This window comes from Triturus cristatus, chromosome 1_2 (assembly GCF_964204655.1).
Source record: "Triturus cristatus chromosome 1_2, aTriCri1.1, whole genome shotgun sequence".
In the NCBI taxonomy this organism is placed as follows: domain Eukaryota; kingdom Metazoa; phylum Chordata; class Amphibia; order Caudata; family Salamandridae; genus Triturus; species Triturus cristatus.
In genome coordinates this window covers 542,809,743-542,833,787 of record NC_140580.1, presented here as the reverse complement: position 1 = coordinate 542,833,787, position 24,045 = coordinate 542,809,743, and the positions used below count along the sequence as shown (strand labels likewise).

The following is a 24,045-nucleotide window of genomic DNA, read 5'->3' as shown; positions in this document are numbered from 1 at the left end:
GATACTGAGGCAGATCCAAGAGTCTGCAAGGCCATGCTCTGACTCTTCGGATCCCTTTTGATGCCTTTTGGTGCACCTGCGGGCCCCACAGGGCTGAGTAGTTCTCCATTTGGCATACCACCTGGGAGTTGGTTCTTGGTTTCAGTTGGACCCTCTGCGCCTGCGATTGGGTTCCTACTGGCATTTTTGATAACTCTGCATCTCCACGTTTCACGCTGGTTCCTGATACTTCGATGCCGACTCCGTGGATGCAGGAGGGTAGGTCTCCGCCCATTTCGCTCTCCGAGTCAGAGATGCCCTGACCTTGACCAAGGCCACACTTGGTGTTCATCAAGCTGCAGCCCTTGCCCACTCCAAATGAGCCTATCAGCACCCCGGTTCTGCAGGACAGGTCTCACACTCTCCATTCCCTATTTGGAACAGCTAATGAGATCAGTTTGGGTAACATTACCATGTGGAAAATTGTCATGAGGGCCTCCACTCTGCCAATTGTGCTTATGCCTCTCTTGATACTGGCCTATTCTCACCTCCAGGCCCTACCCCTAAAGAGAGTGCCTGCTTCGCAGTGGGCAAAGAACGGCCGAGGTTCTTGACCTCCATCTCCCCACCTTAGACGTCAAATCTAATGCTCTAAGCGCAGTTCTCCAACCCAGGCACACAATACTGAGCTGTTGCCCTTTAATGAGGCCTTTACCGACATCCTTTTAGGGGCCTGGGCCAAATCATGTTTTGGTCTTACAGCAAATCAACAGATTGCCCGCTGACATCGCCCTGCCGCCGGTGTCCCCGCTTTTCTGACCCAGCACTCTTCTCCAGAGAGCTTCTTGATTCAAGTTGCTGCCAGCTTGACAAACCCTAATCCCTTTCTGACTCCCCTGAATAAGAAGTTTTCTTCCAAAATGTATTTCTCTGGTAGGTCAATGCCAGCTGTCTTTTAGGCCACTATTCTCACGCTCTTTGGGACACTGTTACTCAAGTCTTTAAAGGTGTCCCAAAAGAACTTCGACCATTGCTATCCAAGTCATATAGGATGGCTGTGGTGCTGCCGAGCTTACAACTGCTGTGGCCTGGATGACACGGATTCTAGTGGGCAAGCCATTGGCACTAGCAATGCTATCCGTCTCCAAGCCTGGATGAGATGCACAGGTTTTTTCAGCGATATCCAGTCTTCTCTTATGGACATGCCCTTTGATAAGACTTTTGGAATTAAAAGGTTTCTGCTCTGGAGCGCTTAAAAGAAAGCAGGGCTACTGTAAGTTCATTGGGCTTGTCTGCCCTGACAACCACACCAGCCTTTTCGATCTTTCTGTGGCTCAGGCAGGGGCAATCACACCTGCCAAACCCCTTTAGTGTGCCCTTAGTGGAGCACAGCTGTTCGTTTGGAGGCAGGATCCAACAATTTTTACTGGGCTGGCAGGCTATAACATCGGACAGGTGGGTCCTGCAAATTATACAGACGGGTTATGCCTCACTTTTCATGGTTGCTCTGCTGCACCTTCCACTATCCCCAGAATGATTGACAGGGTAACATTGTCCATCTGATGGAAGGAAGTGCAAGCTCTTTTGGCCAAAGGGGCTATCAAGGGAATGCCTACATCGAAAGTGGGTCATAGTTGTTATTTCAAGTACTTCTTGGTGCCAAAGAAATATCTTATGTAGCCTTCATATTTACCCATATTCAGATCTGGTGCTTGCCCATGTCTGTCAAATACTTATTTTTAATTCACTTATAGTGTTCATATGCTCCCCCTCAGATGGCAAGAGACCCAGTTCATTAACTATCTTAGTTGTTTATAGAATTCTTCCACCGAAACACTCCTGCCCTGTGTAATTTCCTGTTTTTATGTAGGTAGTCATAGTACACAGTCCTGCCAAGTACCAAGCATCAGGTGTTAGACTAACGCATGTTAGTGTGGTGGTCCGCATGAAATGCATTGTCACACATTTATAGTGCCTCAGTTTTCTGCCTGAGTGCTGCTATTTAGCACCTCCACTGACTGCCAAAGCTCTTAGCTGGTAGCTTGCGGCAGGCTTGGGGGCTGGCGCAGCTCGTGGCTGGGTACATTGTTTCACCCGACACTGGCAGAGGCAATCACTGACATCATGTCACGATTCTATCCCATGATTTAATTTGCCCAATCACCATAGATGCCGTGGACAGGCGCGGCATAGCTTAAGTTATTTAGCAGTGCAGCGCACCTGGAGCCCGCTACTACAACTCGCACCGCGTGGCCCGGCCAGTGCAATGATTGGGACTGGACTGTGGCCTGAGAGTGATGGTTGGTGACTGCCTCAGCAGCCTCTCTGCAGTCCACTGCAGTCAATGACATGTGAGTCGGTCGGAGTGTCTACCTGGACCGCGGTTGCGGAGTTACCCAGAATGGTGCCGGGGGAGTCGTTGTGGGTGGCCTGTACCGTCAATGGAGCTCGCGGCTGACCGAGAGTAAGCCAAGAGTCTCTCACTGTTTCTTCTCCTTGGCTTCCTAATGTAATTTACTTGCACGGCTGAACTTAACTTTGTAGAGACTGACTGCATGCATAGCTGCTCTCTGTAGCTAAAAGCTTGCTCAATGTTGAGCTCTTAAAAGCAAAGTTAGTACAGCTGAGAGCCCTGCATTGCAGTGAGTCGCTGTCTGCATCTCTCTGCACAATTAAGTTCAGTTCAGCTGATCACCTGACCTACCTACTCATTACCACCACAGCTTCCCTGTCAGTGCCTCACTCCTGCAGTTCTGCCAATAGGGCCAAAAGGTTTGTTGCCCGGCATGGCTCAACATCCTAAGAGACCCAACCCTCCAGCACAAGAAAGGCTCTTGCAGGTGCAGCAAGTTGAAGTCCATTAGGCACACAGTTATGATGGTGGTGCCTTACAATGATGTAATTGGGTTGCTTAGTACACCACAGATGGGAGTGTCCCAGGGAATGAGGCCGTCCCACCCCTCATCAGTTCCTTCAGGCTTCATGCCTCACCTGGGGGTATTTTGAAGGAATGTGTAAAGGTACTAAACCGGGCGATTATTAATGCTAGAGGCTGCTGATGAGACATCTGCAAGGCTGCAGACTGCGACTGTGACTCTGCACGCTGGGGCCTTTCACGTCCTGTCTGTTGTACAGTAGAGTCCCCCATGGGACTGAGAGCCTGGACAGACCCTGTGTACCAATTTATGATGCTGCATTATTTGAGGATTAACAGGGAGGAGCCAGGAGGCCCGCTTAGCTCAGGCTGATTAAGGCAGGTTCTCTCATGCAGTATTCAGCAATGCAGAGCATGGCCTGGTCACCCCCATGCTCCACCCGGCCCGATGAAGACACCCTAGCTAAGCAATGCTTGGTGTTAAAATGAACTGGGATAGGCCAGTATGGTCGCCACCTCTCCCAGAGAATCATGTTTTAAGATTCTGCAAAGGTCCAGAAAAATAACATGGACCAACTGGCAGTGGGCTAAATTGTTTTTGTCTCCAGGAGTTTTCATGCAACAATAAAAAGGTCAAGGTAACTCTGGTGAATAATGGAGTGCTGGGGCGAGATCAGAGTTTTGTCTAGTGACAGTTGTCACATAAGAACATGAACCATGGATGTTTGCAAAACTGTATTTTATGAGGATTAGTTGTGAGTTACTGCTTTTTTACTAGGTTGGTGCCCTTCCATTTCTGGTGCTTTGCCGCAGTTTTTAGATCTTCTTAGAGTTTCTCATTGCTCAAATGGATTAAATTTCTGATATATATGTTTCCCTCGTCTTCATTGTTTGATTTTGTCGGCGAGAAAGTGTCACTCATAGTCATTGAAATGTCGCTCATAATTACATTGAAATTATGAAAATGTCACGCATAGCAATCTGAAATCTTGGCAGTTAAGAGTGCAGTTATGCCTGCTTAAAGTTCTGTAAATACCACCTGGAACTAATACCTAATGTAATGTTACTCAGTTTACTGACCTCCCAAGCTGGACAGCTGAGTTGGTCTTGCCAGAATTCAAACTTGTAACATGCAATTGGCAGTGGAAAATATTTACCTCACTGAGCTATCTTGGCAGGTAAATACTGTGTTCCTTACATAAAGTAATTTTAATGCCTGTATTACACCCCTACAGAGGCAATGGAGCAGCAGGCTTAACTGAAGATCCTGTTAAATGCTGTGCTTTGTTTTAATCTCACTCAGTCAAAAAACATAATTATTTTAATTTACAGTGGCTGGTAAAGCATGTTTTTGTGAATCTCTTAACTTAGTTTTTAATGTGTTTGATTCTTCTTCCATTTGTGACTATATCAGTTTCTCCATTGTTTGTGGCGGAGTAGCTGATCTCTCTACTCTCAGTCTTGTGGTGTGACCACATGCCCTTCTTTATTTACTCCCAACCTTTCGTTTCTCAAACAAGCGCTGGAGCCAGATTTAACCTCCTTTAGTAACCCACTGTGTATCCCTTTCGGATCCAGTACTCCACCATCTGTAAGACTTGCACCTTCCATGAGATTCTTTCTCTTGTATAAGGGCTAGCATCTATCCTCTGCCACGCACGTCGCCGAAGCCCATCTAGGCCCTTCGTTCTATCGCTTGAGAATACACAACAAAAGTATGGGTTCAACAGCTGTACTTTGCCCGTTCTTCTTTTCTCCTCTTTGTGAAGTTGTTCTACTGGTAAGCACCCAAGCTCCTCTTTGGTTTACCTATTGTACTTTTCTTTTCATCGTCCGCTGTGATTCCCTAGACCTCCAAGATAGCACTGCCATCTCTTTTCAGAATCACAGTTCTTCTTTTTACTGATTCCCCGTAGCTTATCTAGTTGAAAGTATTGCAGAGTCTACATTGAATTTCATTTTTATTTTTAAGTTATTCATTTTTCTCAACATCAAGTCGTTCCCCTTCTTTGGGAAGCTCCGTAGTAAAATAAAATACAACTGGAAAATAACCTTGTGTGATATTTGTCTGGACTTGGTCCTACTGTGCTACTGCTCCTAGTTTGAAAGACATTGGTCAGTGGATCTCACAAGCTCCATACCTTGGCATACGCAATATAGTCCTTGTTTGTAAAAAGGATTGATCATGTTTCTCTTTGTGAGTGGGCTATATCTAAGGAGTGATCCTTTCAGGAGTGACCTTGCTCTGAGTGTGGGATGTCTCTTCTAGTCGCTGGAGTCAACTGAAGTTAACACCCGGTAAATGTAGTCTTGCAATAAACACCAGAGCCTCCTTCTGCCCTAGCAGGCAGTCTCCATCTCTGTGTAGGATTGCGCCCGGATTATCCATCACCACAGACCTTGTGGCGTGTAAGAGGTTGTTGAAGTTGGATGGCAGATGCTTTTTCTAGTACCTTCACTGTGTATGACATACGCGACATTGTTCAGTAGTCCTAGACTGTATTTGCTCTAGATAATGGTACTAGTTGGGCTTGAAGGCTAAATCGACTGAAGTAATTTCAGATTCCTGCTGTGAATAATCATGCAATAAATATAGATACAAATAATCTGAATGTGGGAAGATGGTTATTTGCACATGTATTGATAAAATCAAAACCTGATGACAGTCAGAAAGTACGCACAATATAAATTATTTATTTTTCAGCATTGAGTCAAGATGCTTTCAGATTATTGAGTGGAGGTCTGGATTGATATAAGATACAATTCATTTCTGTTATCAGGGGCTTTAACAATCTGACCTTGAACTATTTTGATTGAGAACAGGTTACTTGGGCAAAGTTGTCTTATTTATTTATTATAAAGTGAGAGAATTGAATGAAGGCGTTATGGATACCTTACAATTAAGGGAATTGGGTACAAGTAATATGGAAGATTCCCAAAGAAGCAGTTTGTGGGAGTGATGGATAGGGGAATTGTGGTCTACATATGTGAACTTTTTTGGAGTATTTTAAACTTATATTTGAATATATTTGACTACTTAAAATAACATGCTCATAGTCTTACCATGTAAGCAACTGTTTTGGCAAATGGGTAATGTACACATGAAATGAGTGCACACTCCTGTTTCAGTATCCCAGTTCTACCAAGGTCTTGACCACATTGAACCATTGGGGGCACCTCTGTGTCTCCGCCGTGGCCTAACAATGTTACTGACATCTTACATTTGGACTTGCCAAGCAGAATCTTCACCCTCGCTGACAGACTTCAGGAAGGGACTCAAGATCTGGCTGTTCGACTGAAACTCGTTGCCCAGCGCCTGGATACCCTCACGGGTGATAAGCCACGGTATACAAGTACCGTATGATTGATTGATTGAGAATCTCAATGTCAATGTGCCCCTTACATGAGTATATCTGCTTTAGCACTGACACATTATATTTTTATGTTTTTCTCTACATAGAAAATGAAAGGACGTACCCGCAAAACAGGCTTGGTTAGCATTGAAAACCTGGATCTTCAGGAAGAAAAGTACAATTATCCATTAGATCGAGAAGTTGCCAGAATTAAGGTAAGAATCCTAGTGCCAAAGTTTGCCCTTTACTTTATCCAATTAAAATGACAAGTGATGTGATTTTATGTACATCACAAAATAGACAGGCAAGAGTCACCCACATGAAATCGCTGCCTATATGTGATTGAATCGATTATTCGTTTATCACAGGTCTCTTCTTGTGTTCACTAGTGTGAATCAGGTCAAGGCGAGCAGTGGGGTAGCTGTCAATAGTGGGGGTGCTCACACCTCCCCACTTGAAGCAGTACTCTCCACTTCCAATGTAAGAATGGAAAGTCGTGGCCCCGGTGTCTAAGGCTCGACAAGAGGCATTCAACAACATTGACAATGTTCCCCTGTCAGTCCAGATCTCTGCAGACGTGCGACTGGTTGGCGGCACAGGAGCTCCTCTCCCATTTACTCTTCTCCCTCAGGTCTGCACTAACCTCAGAGAGGCGCGAGAAGGCAGACCGTAAAGTGCCTTCTTTGAGTCTCCGAAGACCAGACGGAGATGGTGGCTCAGGGTCCACCAGAACAAAGGCTTCAAGCCTGGTTCTTCAATGCTCTGACATAAGAGCAGTAAATACCCATTTTTTTAAACCGCACAATCGAAATATATGAAATGAGCTGTGAGCAAAGTATCTTCATACTTCTCTGTTTGGGAGCAGTGTATACATTTTTTTTATAAGAGGCACATTGAAGGAAAAGAGAAGGGGCAATACGTGGATGGTCATATTGTACATTTATATTGTTCCCCGACATTTTAGAGAGAACTACCAAAAATAGGAAATGGAGAACCTGTAGTTATTTGGTGGAGCAGTTCCCATTCACCCATTAAACAACTTTGTAGAAATGTCACTCACTTTAGACCCTACCTGCAGCACCGCATACCTGGTTGTAAGGCAAGTATCTAAATACCCTTTAAAATGGTCAATGTACTTCTCATGATACCCCTCCCTGCAGATAAAAATGCACAAATTTTGAGCAGTAAAATGAAGCTTGAAGAGAACTGTGAATTAAAGCGTTAGACTGTAAATAATAGCGTAATAGGTACTGTCTTGTCCCCGCCTGCCCTTCCACTGGCTGTGCTGCTTTCCTTCCTCTGCCTTGGGGCTTCTCTGTGTGTCGCCTTTGTCTCCTGTGAAGTACAGAGCTGGAAATAACTGTATTTATTTCTATACGAGAGAACAAATGTTAAAGGGAAGAACCTGTTCACAATCAGGTTTTCGAAAACAAGAGTAGGATGTAGAGTTTGCAGTGTAGGATTCAAAATAAATATGTATTAAAAATCACTGCAAAACTTTCTTACATTAGCTTTTTAGGCAACTACTAAGAGCATGATTCACAAAGGTATTTTGTGGCTACAGAGGGAGCTGCAAAATCACAGGGTTTGGGACCACAAAATGGTCATTCCTACGTACTAAACCCATTTTGAATCTAGGAAGGGGTGTAAAATGGTTGTTCCTTTCCAATTGGTATGATACGTGTCAATTGTTTCCAGCTGATCAGTTCCAAAAATGTCAAATGGGGTGGCTACTGATTTGCAATGGGAAAGGGCTACCCTGGGGATCCCTTCCTCTTTGAGAATCATGTTGGGTGATGTCTTCCAAAACAGGAAACTTTTTGTTTTAAAGCAGCAACGGCCCCTTTAATGGACATTTGCTACTTTAAAAAAATAGTTTCCTCTTTGGGAATACAAATGCAGGGACGGAGATCTGCTCTTTCTTGCAAGCCTCTGTCCCTGCACAGGCAGCCAATCACAGAGGGTTGCAAATTGCAACACACCTAATTAGAAAGGTCATTTTGCTACCTCCGCCAATTGCAATTCAGCCGGTTAGTACAGAGGTCGCATTGCAAATTACATTCCCATTCACAAATCGGGTAGTTTGCAAATTGCACATCCCTGGTTTGTGAATTGGAATAGTACATTAGGCCCCAAGAGGTGGAAAATTGTTTTGGTTTTTAGTTTAGCAGTCATAACCACAATGTTCCTTCAACTGACATTTTAAAAATAAATGTCTATTTTTTTTAACATACATAGCTTGTGAATTTAGTAGCCAGCCCTATTCAAGACAGTCACTGAGAGCCAATGAAGACACTAATACTCAAAATGGCTGTGTCAGACGCAGTTCTGGGGCATGCAGGGTAGACAGCAGCTACTGGTTCCCACCCATGGTGGTTGAGGTCCGTCGCTACTGATGTGCTGGGGTCCATCCTACTATTGCTCTGCAAATTTACCCAAGTAAAACTCTTTCCACACTTGACTATGAGGGTAGCAAGGCCAAGCAGTCCAATGCATCTCATGATGTTATTGTCAGGGGTAAAAGCTCAGAACTCAACAACTAGCCGACAGACAAACAATAACTTAATGTCCAGCTCAGTGCTTGTCTTTTAGGAAAAGCAAATGCGCTAATAAAATAATGAAACTAAATACTATAGAGTGGAATTAAGTTAGCAAATACAGGGCTGTATCCCTGGTTGCATCCTTAGTAAGCTCTGCAACCCATTGTTTCAGCATTCTGACCCCACCCTTGAGACCCTAAAGGTTACAGTGCTCATAATCTGTGTTAGAGTCATGATTTAGGCACAGCGGCAGATCAGGTCATTGTTCTTACGGGCTTCGAATGTGTAACTCGGTCAATAGTTCTTACCCAAGGTTTATGGAGGGCATAAGTCCTTGCGTTGAACTTCCTTGGAGCGGGTCTCAGTCCTCTGCTCCAGTCATGGCTGAAGCATTGTGGTGCTTGAGCAGATTGGGTCGGTGACACGCGCAGGTCACACTCTCCGTTTTCACCCTCTTTGATTAAGGATTATGTTGTAAAGGAAGATACAGAGTCCATATGTACATGTAGGATACTTCTTTATTAGTAGCTTGGTTCCAGCATAGGTGGTCAGGATAACAGGAGTAGAAAGATGATACAAAGATAGCCCCACCAGGAGCAAGCTCCCAACAGCTCAGCCTGAGTTGACCAACTGACAATCTCACCCAGAGAGGCACTCAGGCATTCTATGATGTCATGCCACATTCTAACAGAGCAGTACAGTGGAGAATAGCTAACAAGTAATTTACTACACAACCTCTTTCCTTAGGGAACAACAGAAGTAAAAGTAAAGACAAATAAGATACCTCAATAAATCTTTAGCAAGAAGGTGCAACAATGAGGTGCACATATCCACAGGTGTATTGCATGAGGTATCATGAATTTTACTGGCATGAACAGAAATATCTTAAGATGCAAAAATAAGCTAAACACTAAAAATTGCAAACAACATTACCACACGCCCCATCCCCCTCCCTCAGGGAAAAACAAAACATGGTTTAGATGAGAAACCAATGCAACCAAGAAGGGCGGTCACCCACACAACCTCCCCAAAAGCGGGTACACCACAGGGTAGACACCCTGTTAACCAAAGGTGGGTGTAAACCAGGCCCTAGGGAGAAAACAACATCCTCAATAAAAGGTACCACGAGGATTCACTCTAGTTAGCCAGAAGAGTGCAACCTCAACCAGAAAGACACTAGAGAGAAAATACAGTGGAAAGAAACAAAGATTCCCCTGGTTAGGCTAGAAGGCATGCTGACACTTAAAATCCACTAGGAGTAACGAAAGAGATCTAAACACAAAAAGACGTCACACTCAAAGTCCTTCAAACATGAAACCCTTGGCCACGAGTTCCATGGAGGCGGACTTCGACCGGAGCACAGTGTCAACATGAAAAGAAGACCCATTGATAACGCTGGGAATAACCAAACAACCTTCGCCAAAAACACAGAGTAGTAACCCTTGAAAATAAGAAAACCTCCCCTAGACAGGGTACACGACAGGGTAGATATCTTGAAAAACAACATCACCTCCCCTAAATCGGGTACACCACAGAGTACTAACCCTGGAAAACTAAAAACTAGATTAGAGGCAATGATTACCCCCACAACCTCCCCATAGGGACAGGTACACTACAAATTAAACACTTCACAACACACAACATCCCCTAGGTAGGGTACGCCACAGGGCAATAACCCTGGGAACTGACATGAGGCATTGACTACCTACAAACGCAACCTCAACCACCTCCCCTAACTAGTTTACACCTAGAAGGGTACACCACAGGGTACTAACCCTGGAAAACTGAAAAGTAGATTAGAGGCATTGATCACCCCCACAACCTCCCCAAAGAAATGGGTACACTCTATGTATGAAGACTGAGAAATTACAGACATCGACTACCTCCACAACCTCCCCAAAGAGATGGGTACACCATAAGTTACATAGAATAAGGGGAAAACGCCAAGGGAACAACAGACCTCCCCATGGCAGGGTACACCCTAAGGTACTCACCTTGCGAACTGAAACAGGGCAATGACTACCCACGAATGACAGAACCTCCCCTAACAAGGGTACACCCCAGTACAACTAAAAGAAACTAGAGTTGAGGCAGAGACCGCCTAGAAACATCTAAACATAAACTGCCCACCGAAGAGACTATAATATAAACTGAGTGCGCACCCAAAAGAAAGTTACAGACCGATAGATAAATTAACAATATAGGCAATTAAAAAGAAGGAGCTCCGGTGAGCGATCTCTCACCCGAGATTTCGACAGACAAATCCATACAGTAGCCAGAGACCAAAATGGAACCAGGAGTTCTATATCCTGTTGAACCGATGTATTGCGTCCTTCACTTGCTGCACTGGCATCAAGAACAGTACACAACCGTAATACACAGACCAATGTCCTCAATGTGGTAAAAGGCTAGGTCCCGCATGCCAAGTGTCAGAAACTCGACGGAGAACTGAAATCAACTGTAGGAAAGGAAAACATATCTGTGTCCGTTGTCAGGATGCCGCAGTCTATGGCGATTCTGATTAAAGTAGTTTCAACCGCTCGAGCAACATAAACGTGGTTGGCAATGAAAACTTCACCATAGAATACCAAAAGACTCTGTATGTGCTGTTACCAAGCACAAGATGGCGGCACGTTTTTGACGCCGCGCAGGGGTGGCTCACGGCGCGCTGTTGCAGTCATGCGTCACAAAGTAGTTTAGAGGCAAGAAGGGAGAAGGACGTCACCATGCCCGAGGATCCGCGTGACACTGGAAAGACGGTGAGAAGCGCGAGCACAGACCAGAATTCAAACGATGCGCTGCCGTCAGAGTCTACTTTTAAAAGATAGAACCTTGAAAATAAAATGTGCCATTACCTCAGAAGACGCGCGATTTCACACAAGGTGCCACCACTGGTACCGCGAGTCACTTTGCCAAATCCTCTTGTTAGGTTGGTGAAAGCCGTTTGAAGTAGTCACTGTGCCCAATAAATTACAGCTCCAAATTGCACATACCAAGAGTGCTTGTCGTTGTCGTTTAAGCCCCACACAGTTAAAAACAATCTGGCTCAAGAAACTGAGATACTCTCCATGCAGGCAGGGAGGCTTGTTGCTGGGGAGATAACGGCTAGGATAGCTAACGCTCAGATTGCAGGCTACAAAGATTACAGGACACTGGTGTGGAAAGCCAGAAAACACGGCAGGCTTGTTGGCAAAAAGAATATTCACTATTGAAGTCTTACAGGTGACAGCAGGCTCCTCAGTAATTTGAAGACAAACGCCCAGGCTGCAGGCTGTCCAGATGGTACAGGACACTGGTGGGGCTGACCAGGGCGTTACCTTTAAGTTTCAATTGACGTCTTGAAAATTATTAAAGTCTTTAGTTCCTTGTGCTTTAGTTCCTTGGTTCCTTAGTAGTCTTTACTCCTTAATTCACGTGTCAGTTCTTCAGATCGTCGCCAAAATTGTTGTAAAGGAAGATACAGAGTCCATATGTACATGTAGGATACTTCTTTATTAGTAGCTTGGTTCCAACATAGGTGGTCAGGATAACAGGAGTAGAAAGATGATACAAAGATAGCCCCACCAGGAGCAAGCTCCCAACAGCTCAGCCTGAGTTGACCAACTGACAATCTCACCCAGAGAGGCACTCAGGCATTCTATGATGTCATGCAACATTCTAACAGAGCAGTACAGTGGAGAATAGCTAACAAGTAATTTACTACAGATTACAACGCAGCAGGTCCGGGTGTCATGACAATGCTCCTCCAGCTGTTGCGGTCTCTCGGGCCCTCTGACTCCACTCAGTGATGATGCATCAGGATTGATGGACGATCAAAGCACTGCATGTCTGGGGTCATGGCACAGCTTCTTCACCAGATGCTGCCTTCCAGGACAACCAGTTTCCTCTAGCAGTGACGAGTAGTTGCTGCCTCCCAGGCCAATAGGCTGCTGGCATCTGCAGCATTAGCTTGCAGCTCACAGAGGACACAGTCACACTCAAGTGGGTAAGTGTTTGGGGTCAGTTCTCAGCCAGAACTACATAAAGAAATCAGGAAAGTAGCTACTGGCTTTGCCATGCAATACAGTCCACTTTCTTGGGGTGATTCTCAAACTGGGAACATGGTGGGCTTCTTGTGCTGGACAGACTCTCCTACTGCCAGGCATGCTCTTTTCCTCTTTCAGCAGGCAACTATCCATCCACTATGAGGGCATGCTTAGTGTGCCCCTTCAGGTTCAGGGCAGGTCCTGGACCTTGCATCTTCAGTGACAGGCCTAGTCCATTGCACACACCTTAGGTTAGTGAGACAGCAGGGCCAAAATAAAATGTGGGATACCAGATTCACATTCTGCTGGACATTGAGGTCTGGAAAACAGACCATAAACCATGGAGGGGATATTCTTGTTCTAAAAGGCAGAAATATTCTTACTTGAACTTATTGTCACCACTACGGTTGACAGTAAGACAGGTACCATCAGAGTAAGGAGAGAAAGTGACACGGAAGGAGTGAATTAGTCTTGCAAGAGGGGCAACATAGATTTTAAATAACGTCAGGTTCAGGGCAGAGCCCAGTAACCCCATAAGGATGAAATTGGATTCTTATTTTTAAAGAGGAAGGGATATAACCTTGAGCAGCTGGACAGAAAGAACAAATGCAGTCAAGTGTTTGATATCTCACACCCCATCTCGCAGAAAAAGTCAAGAAGAATAAAATCAGAAGCAGTGTCAAATGTTGCTGAGATGTTTAAGTGCACCAGGGATGCAGAACTAGCTTCTTCTAAATAAAGATGTAGATCGTTGAGTACCATTACCAGCATTGCTGTGCTAATTATGTTTACGCTTTTAGTAGAATTTGAAGAAAAGGGGAAAAGAGAAATAGTCTGAAACTATGCTGTAATGGTAGGGTCGATAGACTGGTTCTTTAAAAGTGTCAGTTTCCGACAGCCTTTCCATGTCGGCCTTTCCGGCATGGAGAGGCTGTCAGAAAGAGACATTGGGGCCCCTAGCAGGGCCACTGCCCCCCTGGCCCTCCGCATCTGGGCCTGGGGGGTGGGCACCTTTGGTGCCCCCCTGAAAATTCCTGCACCATGTGACTGCCACACGGTGCAGGAATTTTCACAAACTCCCATTTCGCAATGGGAGCTTGTGCTGCGTGCAGTTTACGCCCGCCGCACAAGCTCCAATAGAGCAACGGGAGTTTGCGACCACACCATGTGCGGTCGCATCGTAATTAGGTGTTTGGAACCGCCGAGCTATGGTCGGGCTGTTCCCTCACAGAAACGCTTTTGGTCATAGGCAACTCCAACCGTCATCGTAACCAGGGCCTAAGCCGTTTATTGGAACATTTCTGTCAAAGCCCATCCAACCAAATAGGAGGGTGCAGGTCCTACCTGCCATATAACTCCCTATCACAATATTCTACAGAACGCTCCATTTACAAAGGCGGAGGGGTGGAGGGAAAGTGCAATGTAATGATATAACGTGATGAAACATGCATAACAATAATGAATGAGCATACTATGATTATTCAGCATTTACTGTACTAGATGTAACATTCACCTAGTGCTGTTTCTCTGCCCTCCTGGATGTGTCCTCTTCCTGTATTGACCCACAATCTGTTGCTGCTGCTAATGCACAACAGGAGAAACAGAACCTAAAGGTCCTACTCAATAGGTAAAAAGAATTGATGCTGCTCATTTGCTAATCTCTGCTTTCAGGGGAATGTCAGTAAAGTTACCACCCATCTGCCTGTCCTCTCCTCAGGCTATTCGGGAGTACCATTGATCAGAAAAAGAGGGAACCTATCCACCACATGAGCTTCCATTCTCATAGGGTGGGAAGAAAAGACTTTACCATGTTGAAACCGCTAACCTAGTTTGGGCTTTCGCCTGTATAATCTTCATCAGCCTTGCTATAGCAATCAAAGGAACAATCTCGTGCAGGAGCTACATAGAATGGATCACACATGAGAGAAGCACAGTGACAGCTCACCATCACACAAGACACCACCCTATCTGTTTTTTCTAAGCACCCCAAAGTACAACCATGTATACAAAGCTGACAAAGAAATTAGCACTATTGAATCAGAGCATGAACATGTATGACGTGACAGCTTATTGCAGCCAAACTTTCCATTAATAGTTTTCCGAACCACCATTCACATGCCATTATTACCATTATATTAGTTTCAGTCGAGGGGGAAATAAGGGTATGTTGTACACAAGACAATGGACTCTAGTACTGAAGCAGGGTACCTGGTAGCCAAGCCAGCATCTTCTCCGAAGGTTAGCAACTGTCCGTTCCTTCTCAGACCTCTCCAAGAGTTGGCTGGTGCACTAGGCTCTCCTGTGTGTGTGGTTTTTTGAGCAGTGGGATTGTCGAGATCAGAGAAGTACCTGGCCACACATCCTGAAGAGAGTTCATACATGGAGTTCATCAAACTACAATGTAATACAAACCCTACACACTTGAAGGAACTGTACAACAGAGAATGTCCTACTAGACACCTACCTGGTATGCAGGAGTACATACGAGAGGTAATAGTGCTCTTCCAGCATGTTCTCCTAGTGACTAAGTCCCCAAAGAGGATGTATGTAGTGCTGAACTGTGCTGCTGAACCATTTGTGGAAGGGGCAAGTAGGGCACAGGTGCCAGAGTAATGGACCACTGGAAAAGCCCATGGGAAGGGCACAAGGATCACGTGCAGGAAGCACACACTAGAGGAAAAGGAAATATGGGAAGGGCAGTGAGAACTTATTTGGTGGAATCACCCAAAGTAACGGCTTGTGGAAAGGGCAAGGATGAAGTGCACACAATGGTTCATCGAAAGCAAATGTAGGAAGCCAACACAACTAGGGTAACATATACAGGAGCAGGGGAAGGCCCTCTTGTTGCACTGGAGAAGGCAATAAATGCAATACAAAACTGGACATCTGGGAAGTCTGTATACAACGTTCTCTGACCTTCCCATGCATATACCGGTAGTGCATGCTAGTCTACTGAGTCAGAGAGGGTTTGTTGGTACATGTGGCTGTAGATACCCAGCTGTATGTAGGGGGAAAATAGGATGTGTCTGCATGTGCAGGTAACATACATGAAGCAAAATGATGCCTGATGTATCAGCGGATTTTGAAGTACTAAAGTTTGAGATTCGTAAAATAATTGGTTTGCAACCACAAAATCAGGGGTCACAATATAGTAAAGATAAATTAAGAGGGATCACTGAAACAATATCATGGTAAACAATATTGTTGACAAAACTATCTTGTCTAAGTTATCGTTTACCACAATATTCGTGCTCCTATATTTATAATGGTAAGTGCAAAACTATTGTAAAAAACATCGTTGACACTAATATTGTCCAAATGTAGACAAAAATATTGACTTTTAATATAAATAGACTTTAACGTAGGAAATGTGAAATATTATAATTAAGGCTCCCGGTTTTATGGTATTTATTTTTTTGCCATTTCCATCTGTATTTATCCATTTTTATTTTTTGGGCATTTTATCTGTATTTATTCACATTTATTTCTCCCACAAGTAAAAGACGACGCTGCAGCTAGTATTTTTCCACATTTATTTAAATTGACAATGCACACATGCACTTGTTTGTTATTGGTCAACACAATGCATTCATCTGAAAACTTTGCCATTCGTAGAATGTCACAAATACGCCTAAAAGTGCTATCAAAAGCCATTTTCTCAGAGCCTTGCAGTTTCTGTTATCGGCACAGAGTGCCACATCCACATTAACAGCAATTCAAAATATTAGGTACCAATGGAATAGGGAGTCTAATCTAAGTTAGCAGTAAGTCTGATCTCAGCACAATCATAAGGACTCTTGCTGTTTGGTTGTATAGACACCCTCTGAGGTGATATAGATTTACTAGTGAAATCACTGCTGTTTCCATCTAATTATTTTAGGCAAAAAACGTTTAGCATTTAGAATTAAATTAAGAGTAATAAACCATACGATACTAGTGGTCTCTTGCCTAAAATATGAATGTTTTGTTTTAAGTGCAAAGCACTTGAAGCCTTTATTGTAATGCCATCTACCAGGTTGAGATTCCACAGTCTTTGTGGAGAAGCTGGGATGTAGGAGGCAGGGTCGAAAAACAATCCAAAGATGCTGAATATTTTAACATCATAATTTAGCAGGGACTAAAAAGCAGGTGTGAAAGAGAAGGTTAAATATCAAAGGTGCATATCGTGAGCAGTGTTTGCCTTTATATAAGCATAATGATCAGTTTGTGCACCCGAAATGTCAACATTGCATTAGCTCAGCTGTGCTTACTATATTTTTTTTATCAGTTCCCTACCTCTAAGTCCAGAAGATCAGGGAACCGCCCATCAAAATTGAAAATGTGCAGAATTAAGGCCGTTTTGTGTCTATTTGTTGAGAGAACATCCATCAGGCGTGCAACGCCTATAGTGCTCAACGGGCTTAACCCCCCCTCCCCCTCCCCAGTCGTGTGTGTCAGCCCGGGTTGAGACAGCTTCTGGCACACACACAGACAGTTTTTGAGCTGCCAGCCACACCCGAGTACTTCACAGGTCTTTAAAAGACCATTCACTTGCTAACGAGGCTCTGTTGTTTTTTCATCCCTTCTTAGAGCCCCTGCCTCTCCACTCTGCTTATTGCTAGAAGAATTCGCCCCCTCCGAAATTTTTATCAGCCCCCTCAGCCCCTCCCTGAATATTGGCTCTGGTTGCACCTCTGTAATCAAGCAACGTGAATCTGCTCACTAACAACAATAGGCATGAAGAGAAACATACTTACCCCCCCCCCCCCACTCACAGGAATATAGCGCTGTGATACGTCTTGACCATGCGTTTCCATTTCTCAGCTCTAAACAGTATTGAACTTTGTGTTTCTTCCACCATTCATTTGAATATCACGCTGTGAATAAGTTATAAATTCATTCATCTTGCCTTCTATTTCTGAGCTCTAAATACATTCTCATACTTGCCACAGTGTCTTTCATCCCCCATTCACTGTTATATAGCGCTTTCATACGTGCATTCGCCATGCTTTCCATTTCTGAGCTCTAAGAAAATACGGTAACATGCCACAGTGCGTTCCCGTGCACGGAATATAGCGCTGTGATACATGCATTCACCGGGCTCTTCATTTTTGAGCTTTAAGCAGTTTTATGCAAATACTGTAACTTCCCACAATGTGTTTCATACATGCTGGTTAGTGACTCTGGGATACACAGAGATTGTATTACACATGTATATTTTCTGTCCGTCAGACCCGGTTTTATTTAACACGCAGGGAGTATGTTGAATTTATAGAAGAATTAGCCTCCCCCCCGCGACATTAACTCATTAACTTGAATGGCTTTTTCTCACCCCATAAATACTGAGAACACCAGACGCACTGCTTACTCTGTGAAACAATTACCATACCATCCTGTTTTGCAACTCTCTGCTGGAGCACAGCAGCGCAGCAAAATGTGCTAGTATTTTCCCGTTTTTAAATATAAATACAGACAAAGGAAATCTTGTTTCCCGTCTGTATTTATATGTAAAAATCTGTTTAAACGGAAAACCGGGAGCCCTAATTATAATATATAATTTTGATATAAACTCATTATATTCCACTCATATTTAACACTATATTTATCAATGTATACTTGTATAAACATATATATATATATTTATATTTAGGAAGAGAACTCAAACTGCAAAGGAATGAAGCGGCACACCATCCATTTGCTGTGGAAATTTTATTGCTCACAAACAACGCGTTTCAGCCGTAAAGGCTTTTGTCAAAGGCCTGTACGTCTGAAACACGTTGTTTGTGAGCAATAAAATTTCCACGGCAAATGGATGGTGTGCCGCTTCATTCCTTTGTGGTTTGAGTTCTCTTCCTGGATTTGTGGCGTCTCGCTACCACGGCAGGCACTGGCACATTAGGCAGGCATGCAGTGTTTGGCGACACTTGTTTTTGGATATATATATATATTTATATATATATATTTGTGTGTGTGTGTGTGTATATATATATGTACCTATAGTGTAACATAATCAATACAAAATTTTAAATACATTATATCAATTGTCTATATTTTAAATGTATTACTGTGAAAATATATAGATAATCTAATTAATAAAAACCATGTATATGTATATATTAATATATATTTGTACAAAAAATGAATAATCATATTAAAATTAATATAACTAAAGTAAATATTTTCATTAATTATGTTTATATATATATGTATATATATATATATATAAAATAAAACATCATTAACATAATACAAATATGTATTTTGCATTATAATAATTTGCTAGATTTTAAATGTATAACTATTTAAATATATATATATATATATAATATAATTAATAAAAATCATTAGCATGACAATCCTTTTTATTTTAAATCTATTATTTTGAATATATATATATGCATATATATATATATATATTTGTACTAATAGCTTAAAAATTATATTAAAATTAATATATCATACATAGACAATAAAACCATAGCAAATATAAAAAACCTGTATATGCAAAAAGATATTAATTCATCTGGACATTAAATAAGGTATTAAAAAATGAAAAATCCAAAAAAAACACATTTATAAAAAATACTATAAACATTAAAAATACATTTAAAAGTAAAAATAAAAAATATAAAATACCAAAATAAAACAAATAATGCTATAGATCCCATTTAAACAACATTATGAACTACAGAGGGGTAAAATGTACCTATCCCACTCCAAACTGCAACAGTAGGGAGAGTGTTCGGCTTCACAGAGAGGACATCTACTATTCCCACTCCAAACAACATTAGGGAAAGAATTGGATTTCAGAGGGGTAAAACATCTTAACAGTAGAGAAGGTGTTGGACTTAGGAGTCCCACTCCAGTCCCTGTAATAGTAGGGAAAGCGTTGGATTTCAGAGGGGTGAAGTTCACTACTCCCACTCTAGTCAGCGCAACAGTAGGGAAAGTATTGGATTTTGAAGGAAAAAATTTACTATTTCCCCTCCGGTCAGAGCATCAGTAGGGAAAGTGTTGGATTTCAGAGGGGTGAAGTTTACCATTCCTATTCCAAACAGCACAACAGTAGGGAAAGTTTTGGAGTTTGGGGGGTGAAATTTACAATTCCCATTCCAGTCTGTGAAACTGTAGGAAAAGCTTTGGATTTTTGAGGGGTGAGATTTACCATTCCAACTCCAAACAGCGCAATAGTAGGGAAAGTTTTGAACTTGAAAGAGGTTAATTTCACTATTCCTACTGCAGTCCAAACAAGAGTAGGGAAAATAGTTCACTTAAAACACAATCCATACTTAAGTAACACCATGAATGTGCAAAAAATATTAAACTCTTAATATAAAAATTATTCATTAACAAAAAAATATATATGTAATAAAAAAATGAATCAACTTACATTACTATTCAATAAAAGAATGATCAATTAGTGAATAATTGTTATTCAATTATTAACTAATTAACTTCCTACCCTATACACCTACAAACCTAGCATCCCACACCTAAAATATAACTGGTAAAATAAGTATTCCATATTTTTTTAATTGTGCTGCTCATCTAAAATCCCAGGGACAGAGTGATTCTCATGAAATTCACCACTAAGATCGACATATGACATAGCTGGACATCATTGCAGACACATGCAGGTTTTAAGGAAGTACTACTGCATGGAGCACTAGTATTACTGGAGCTAAGAGTGTGACAGAGGTACAATGGAGATAAGAATGTGACAGCAAGAAACACATGAGGTGAATAGTAATAAGTAATTAATGGCCGAAAACACCCATACACCTTTTTTTTTCATGTCTGCTGCTAAATACATGGGGGCTTAGTTACAAGCCCATCGCACTGCCGGTGAGTCACTTTTTTTGATGCAGCACAATGGGCTTGCTCATATTTACAAGGTTTCATAAAATCATCCTGCGTGACTTTTCATGACCTTGTAAATGCGGCATTCTGCAGCACACATAGAAAGAGGAAAATGCAATTATTTTTATTTTTCTGCAGGAAGGTCTCCCTTCCTGCACAAAAACAATAATCCCCAAAGCGCAGGCACCTTTGCAAAATGACGCATGGGTGCCTGCCCTGGCGTATGGCATCCAGTTGAGCGCCAGCACAGGAGAAAGCACAGGGATGCGTAGTATTGTTGTTAATACGACACATCCCTGTGCTTTGAAATTGACGCAGCACGGCGCAGCTAAATGGCTTGCGCGTGACGCAGGTGTCATTTTCTTGTATATGAGGCCCTATGTGTTGATGTCATCTCTCTCAGCCGACAAGAATGCTGAGGAATGATTCTCTCCAGTATGCAACCTCAACATGTCATGTAGAAGCGACTAAGAAGCATTCAAAGTCAGTTTTTTCAATAGGATAATATTAGAACACCCAGCCTAATTAGTAAAGCATTTAGCACACAACTTCAGGAAGGTCAAGTCAATGCAGCAGAATGTGAACTGGTAATATGGCAGTGAAGCTGCAGGCAACGGGCGCATGGTGTCTGCCTAGGTCTCATAGTGCCGGTATGCCTGAAATGTTATGCCGCTCTAATTATGGTTACGGACTGATAGCAATGCTGGAATATGAAATTCCTCAGTGCTGTATCAACTCATTATGTCATCATTATTAGTCTGCGACTAGCAGATGACAATTAAGACCATTGAAAGGTGGTGGTAACTGGATGTTAAACAGAATACAACTTTGTATGTGTTTCCAATTACAAAATTAACTAGGTGAGGCTGTTAAAGTAGAGATTTCGTAAAAGTAAGTGAATGATAATGCACCTGGTATCTTGCTTTCTTGTCATTTTATAATAAAATAGCTGTGATTTTGAGGCACTGATATATTTACGCTGTTTCTGCGTTAGTGTCTTTGTGATGTCTCCCCTCTGCTGCTGCATCACCCGCCACATTAAAGATCCCTGTACTCACAGACTGCCTGTAACCCCTGTAGGCAGAAGAGCGGGTCAGGAAGACCTCCTTGGACTTGCGCAGGGAGATTGTGGATGTTGGTGGCATCGAAAACCTGATGGAGTTAAGGAAGCAAAGAAAAGAGAAAAAGAAGAGGAGGTCGAGGGTGTCCGTCGTGGAGCTCCCACCGCTGAATGAGGAAATTGTAAGTACATTTTTCTTCTTCAGCAATATTTTAGCACGCGTTTGATTTATATCCACCTTCATTAAACATGCTCAGTAATTCCAGTCTGGGACCCAGGGTCCTTTTCCCGAATCACTATTGTTCTGTCACAGTCTAGTGTTTAGACCAATGAAGTCGCGACAAGGAGTTTGTTTTGCGCCAAGAGTACTAAAACAAATGGTTCCCTTTGTAGATACTGCAAAATACACCAAAAATCACAGTTCTTTCTTCGGTTGTGTCTTCTCAGATGGGTCCAGTGGAATCAGAAGAATTCCTCAAAGCTGCTGTAGTGGGAAAAATAAAGATCATCGAAAGATTCCTTGAGGATGGCGGCTCAGTAAACACCTGCGATGAGGTACAACAGGAAAATGAAGCTATCAGGCACCCTTAGTAAATAACAGTTGTTCACTACTCAATTGGGAATGGACCAATGGCCGCATTTGTGAAGTTGGTTTCATTACAGTCCAGCCTACTGCATATATATGAGGGATTACATGAGTTACTTAAGATTGATCTATGTGTTGAGAGGAATATTGCTTGCAATAGACAACGGTTCCAAAAGAGCAGGTATACTTTCAAGAGGTCGAAACAATTGGCTAGAGTGAGAGGCAGCCGGCTTTCTCTGTAGCACTAGAATCCTGGAGAATGCATCTCACAGCTTTATCTCTTTAGGCGTTTATTTCTTCATCTCTGCAATGGGCCAGGAACTTCTTTCCTCAGGGATCGTTGGCTGCGGGTGATGTTACAGCAGTTGTACTCTGAGGTTTTTTCCCTGCCTTGTGGAATGCCACAGGCTCATCATTAAGCTCCACGCTCTTTAACTTCTATGTGTCCCCACTTGCAGATATAGTTCAGGTTTTTGGGAGGCAGGTGTTATCATACGCTAATGATACACAGATTATTGTGTCAGTTCCTGTTAGAATCCGGGGTCTCTGGTTGGCGCAGGTATGCACTTGCGACAAGCAGGGACCCTTTCCTCTAAGTCAGGGCGTAGGATTACCTCTTTAAAAATAACCCCTGCTCACCCTCTAGGTAACGTGGCGCAAGCAGTCAGGCTAGATTCCAGAGGGCATTAGGTTAAGCGTTCAAGATACCTTACACAATAATCACCACCCCACCACACAAAGACACAAGGTTGTATTTATATCAAAATAAAGTTCTTTATATAAAAGATTTCTTCAAGCAGGATGTCAAAATACAGTTCTTTCACTTAAATAAGGTTCCAGTTACTTTAAATGCTTTCAGGCAGTCCACAGTTCTTAAAATGACACTTTTCTACTTAAAATAGGTGTCTTTGGGGTTCTGTGTGCTTCGTAGCGCCTTCGGTACGCTTTGTACTAAGTTTTGGACGTCTCTTGCCGTTTCTCACGCTTCTCGCGTGAGCAACGTACTATACTTTCAACGGGGGACGGTTTGTACCTTTCCGGATCGCTTCGTACAGTCGCTCCGAATGTTGCTAAAGCGCACGCTTTACGCGTGAGCAGCGTAGCGGATCACATGCGTCAGTACGGCCCGAACCAAGCAACGGACGGGTCGTACCAACGCGCGCTGCACACAGTACCTTGAAATTCTTTTTGGGCAAAGGTCCTGGCGGCTCCAGAAGTCGGTGAGGGGTGTCCCACGTCGCGGTGCTGTCCCTGGAGGTCAGAGGATGGCGATGGTTCGTGGGGCACGTCTTGGCTTCCGGACACGCACCAGAGGGTAGAAGCAGGAGGGGCAGCTTGGGGGCAATTTCTTCAGCGCGTCACGCTGCCGGCTTCACAGCGAGGACACACAGGGCTTCGTAGGTCCTTACAGGGGCTTCCACGGCCAGGGGGGTCACAGAGGCTCGGCGCTCGGAGCCTAGTCAGTTTTCTTCTTTGCGATGCGAGCTACGGCTCGGGGGGCAGATGCTTGCGGTGCTTGGACCAGGTAAACAGGTCTTTGCGGTGCTCGCAGTAGCCCCGGTGGCAGATGTCGCGGTGCTCAGATGAGGGGCACACAGGTCCTCAGGGGTCAGCGTCACAGGATCGCCTCCAGCAGCTTCTCCTCTTCTTGGGGAAAGGTAGCGCCCACTGTTCCTGGGGCACAGTTCAGGGGGCAAGTTCACCAGCAAGTCCTTGGAGATTGTTCAAAGCACAAATTGATTCAAAAGTCTTTTCCTTTAGTCTTTTCTTCTCCTTCCAGCAGTCAGG

General features: G+C 43.3%; 1 protein-coding gene across 2 annotated transcripts in view; it reads left to right on the top strand.

Annotated features, from left to right (window-relative positions):
• The window catches only part of ANKRD2 (ankyrin repeat domain 2), a 78,756-nt gene that overhangs the window by 19,117 nt on the left and 35,594 nt on the right, over nt 1-24,045 (top strand). For both annotated transcript variants that reach the window (XM_085615009.1, XM_085615007.1), the window contains exons 2-4: nt 6,315-6,422; nt 21,692-21,853; nt 22,119-22,226. In XM_085615009.1, coding sequence (XP_085471135.1) covers nt 6,315-6,422; nt 21,692-21,853; nt 22,119-22,226 — 378 coding nt within the window. The remainder of the gene's footprint in view (nt 1-6,314; nt 6,423-21,691; nt 21,854-22,118; nt 22,227-24,045) is intronic.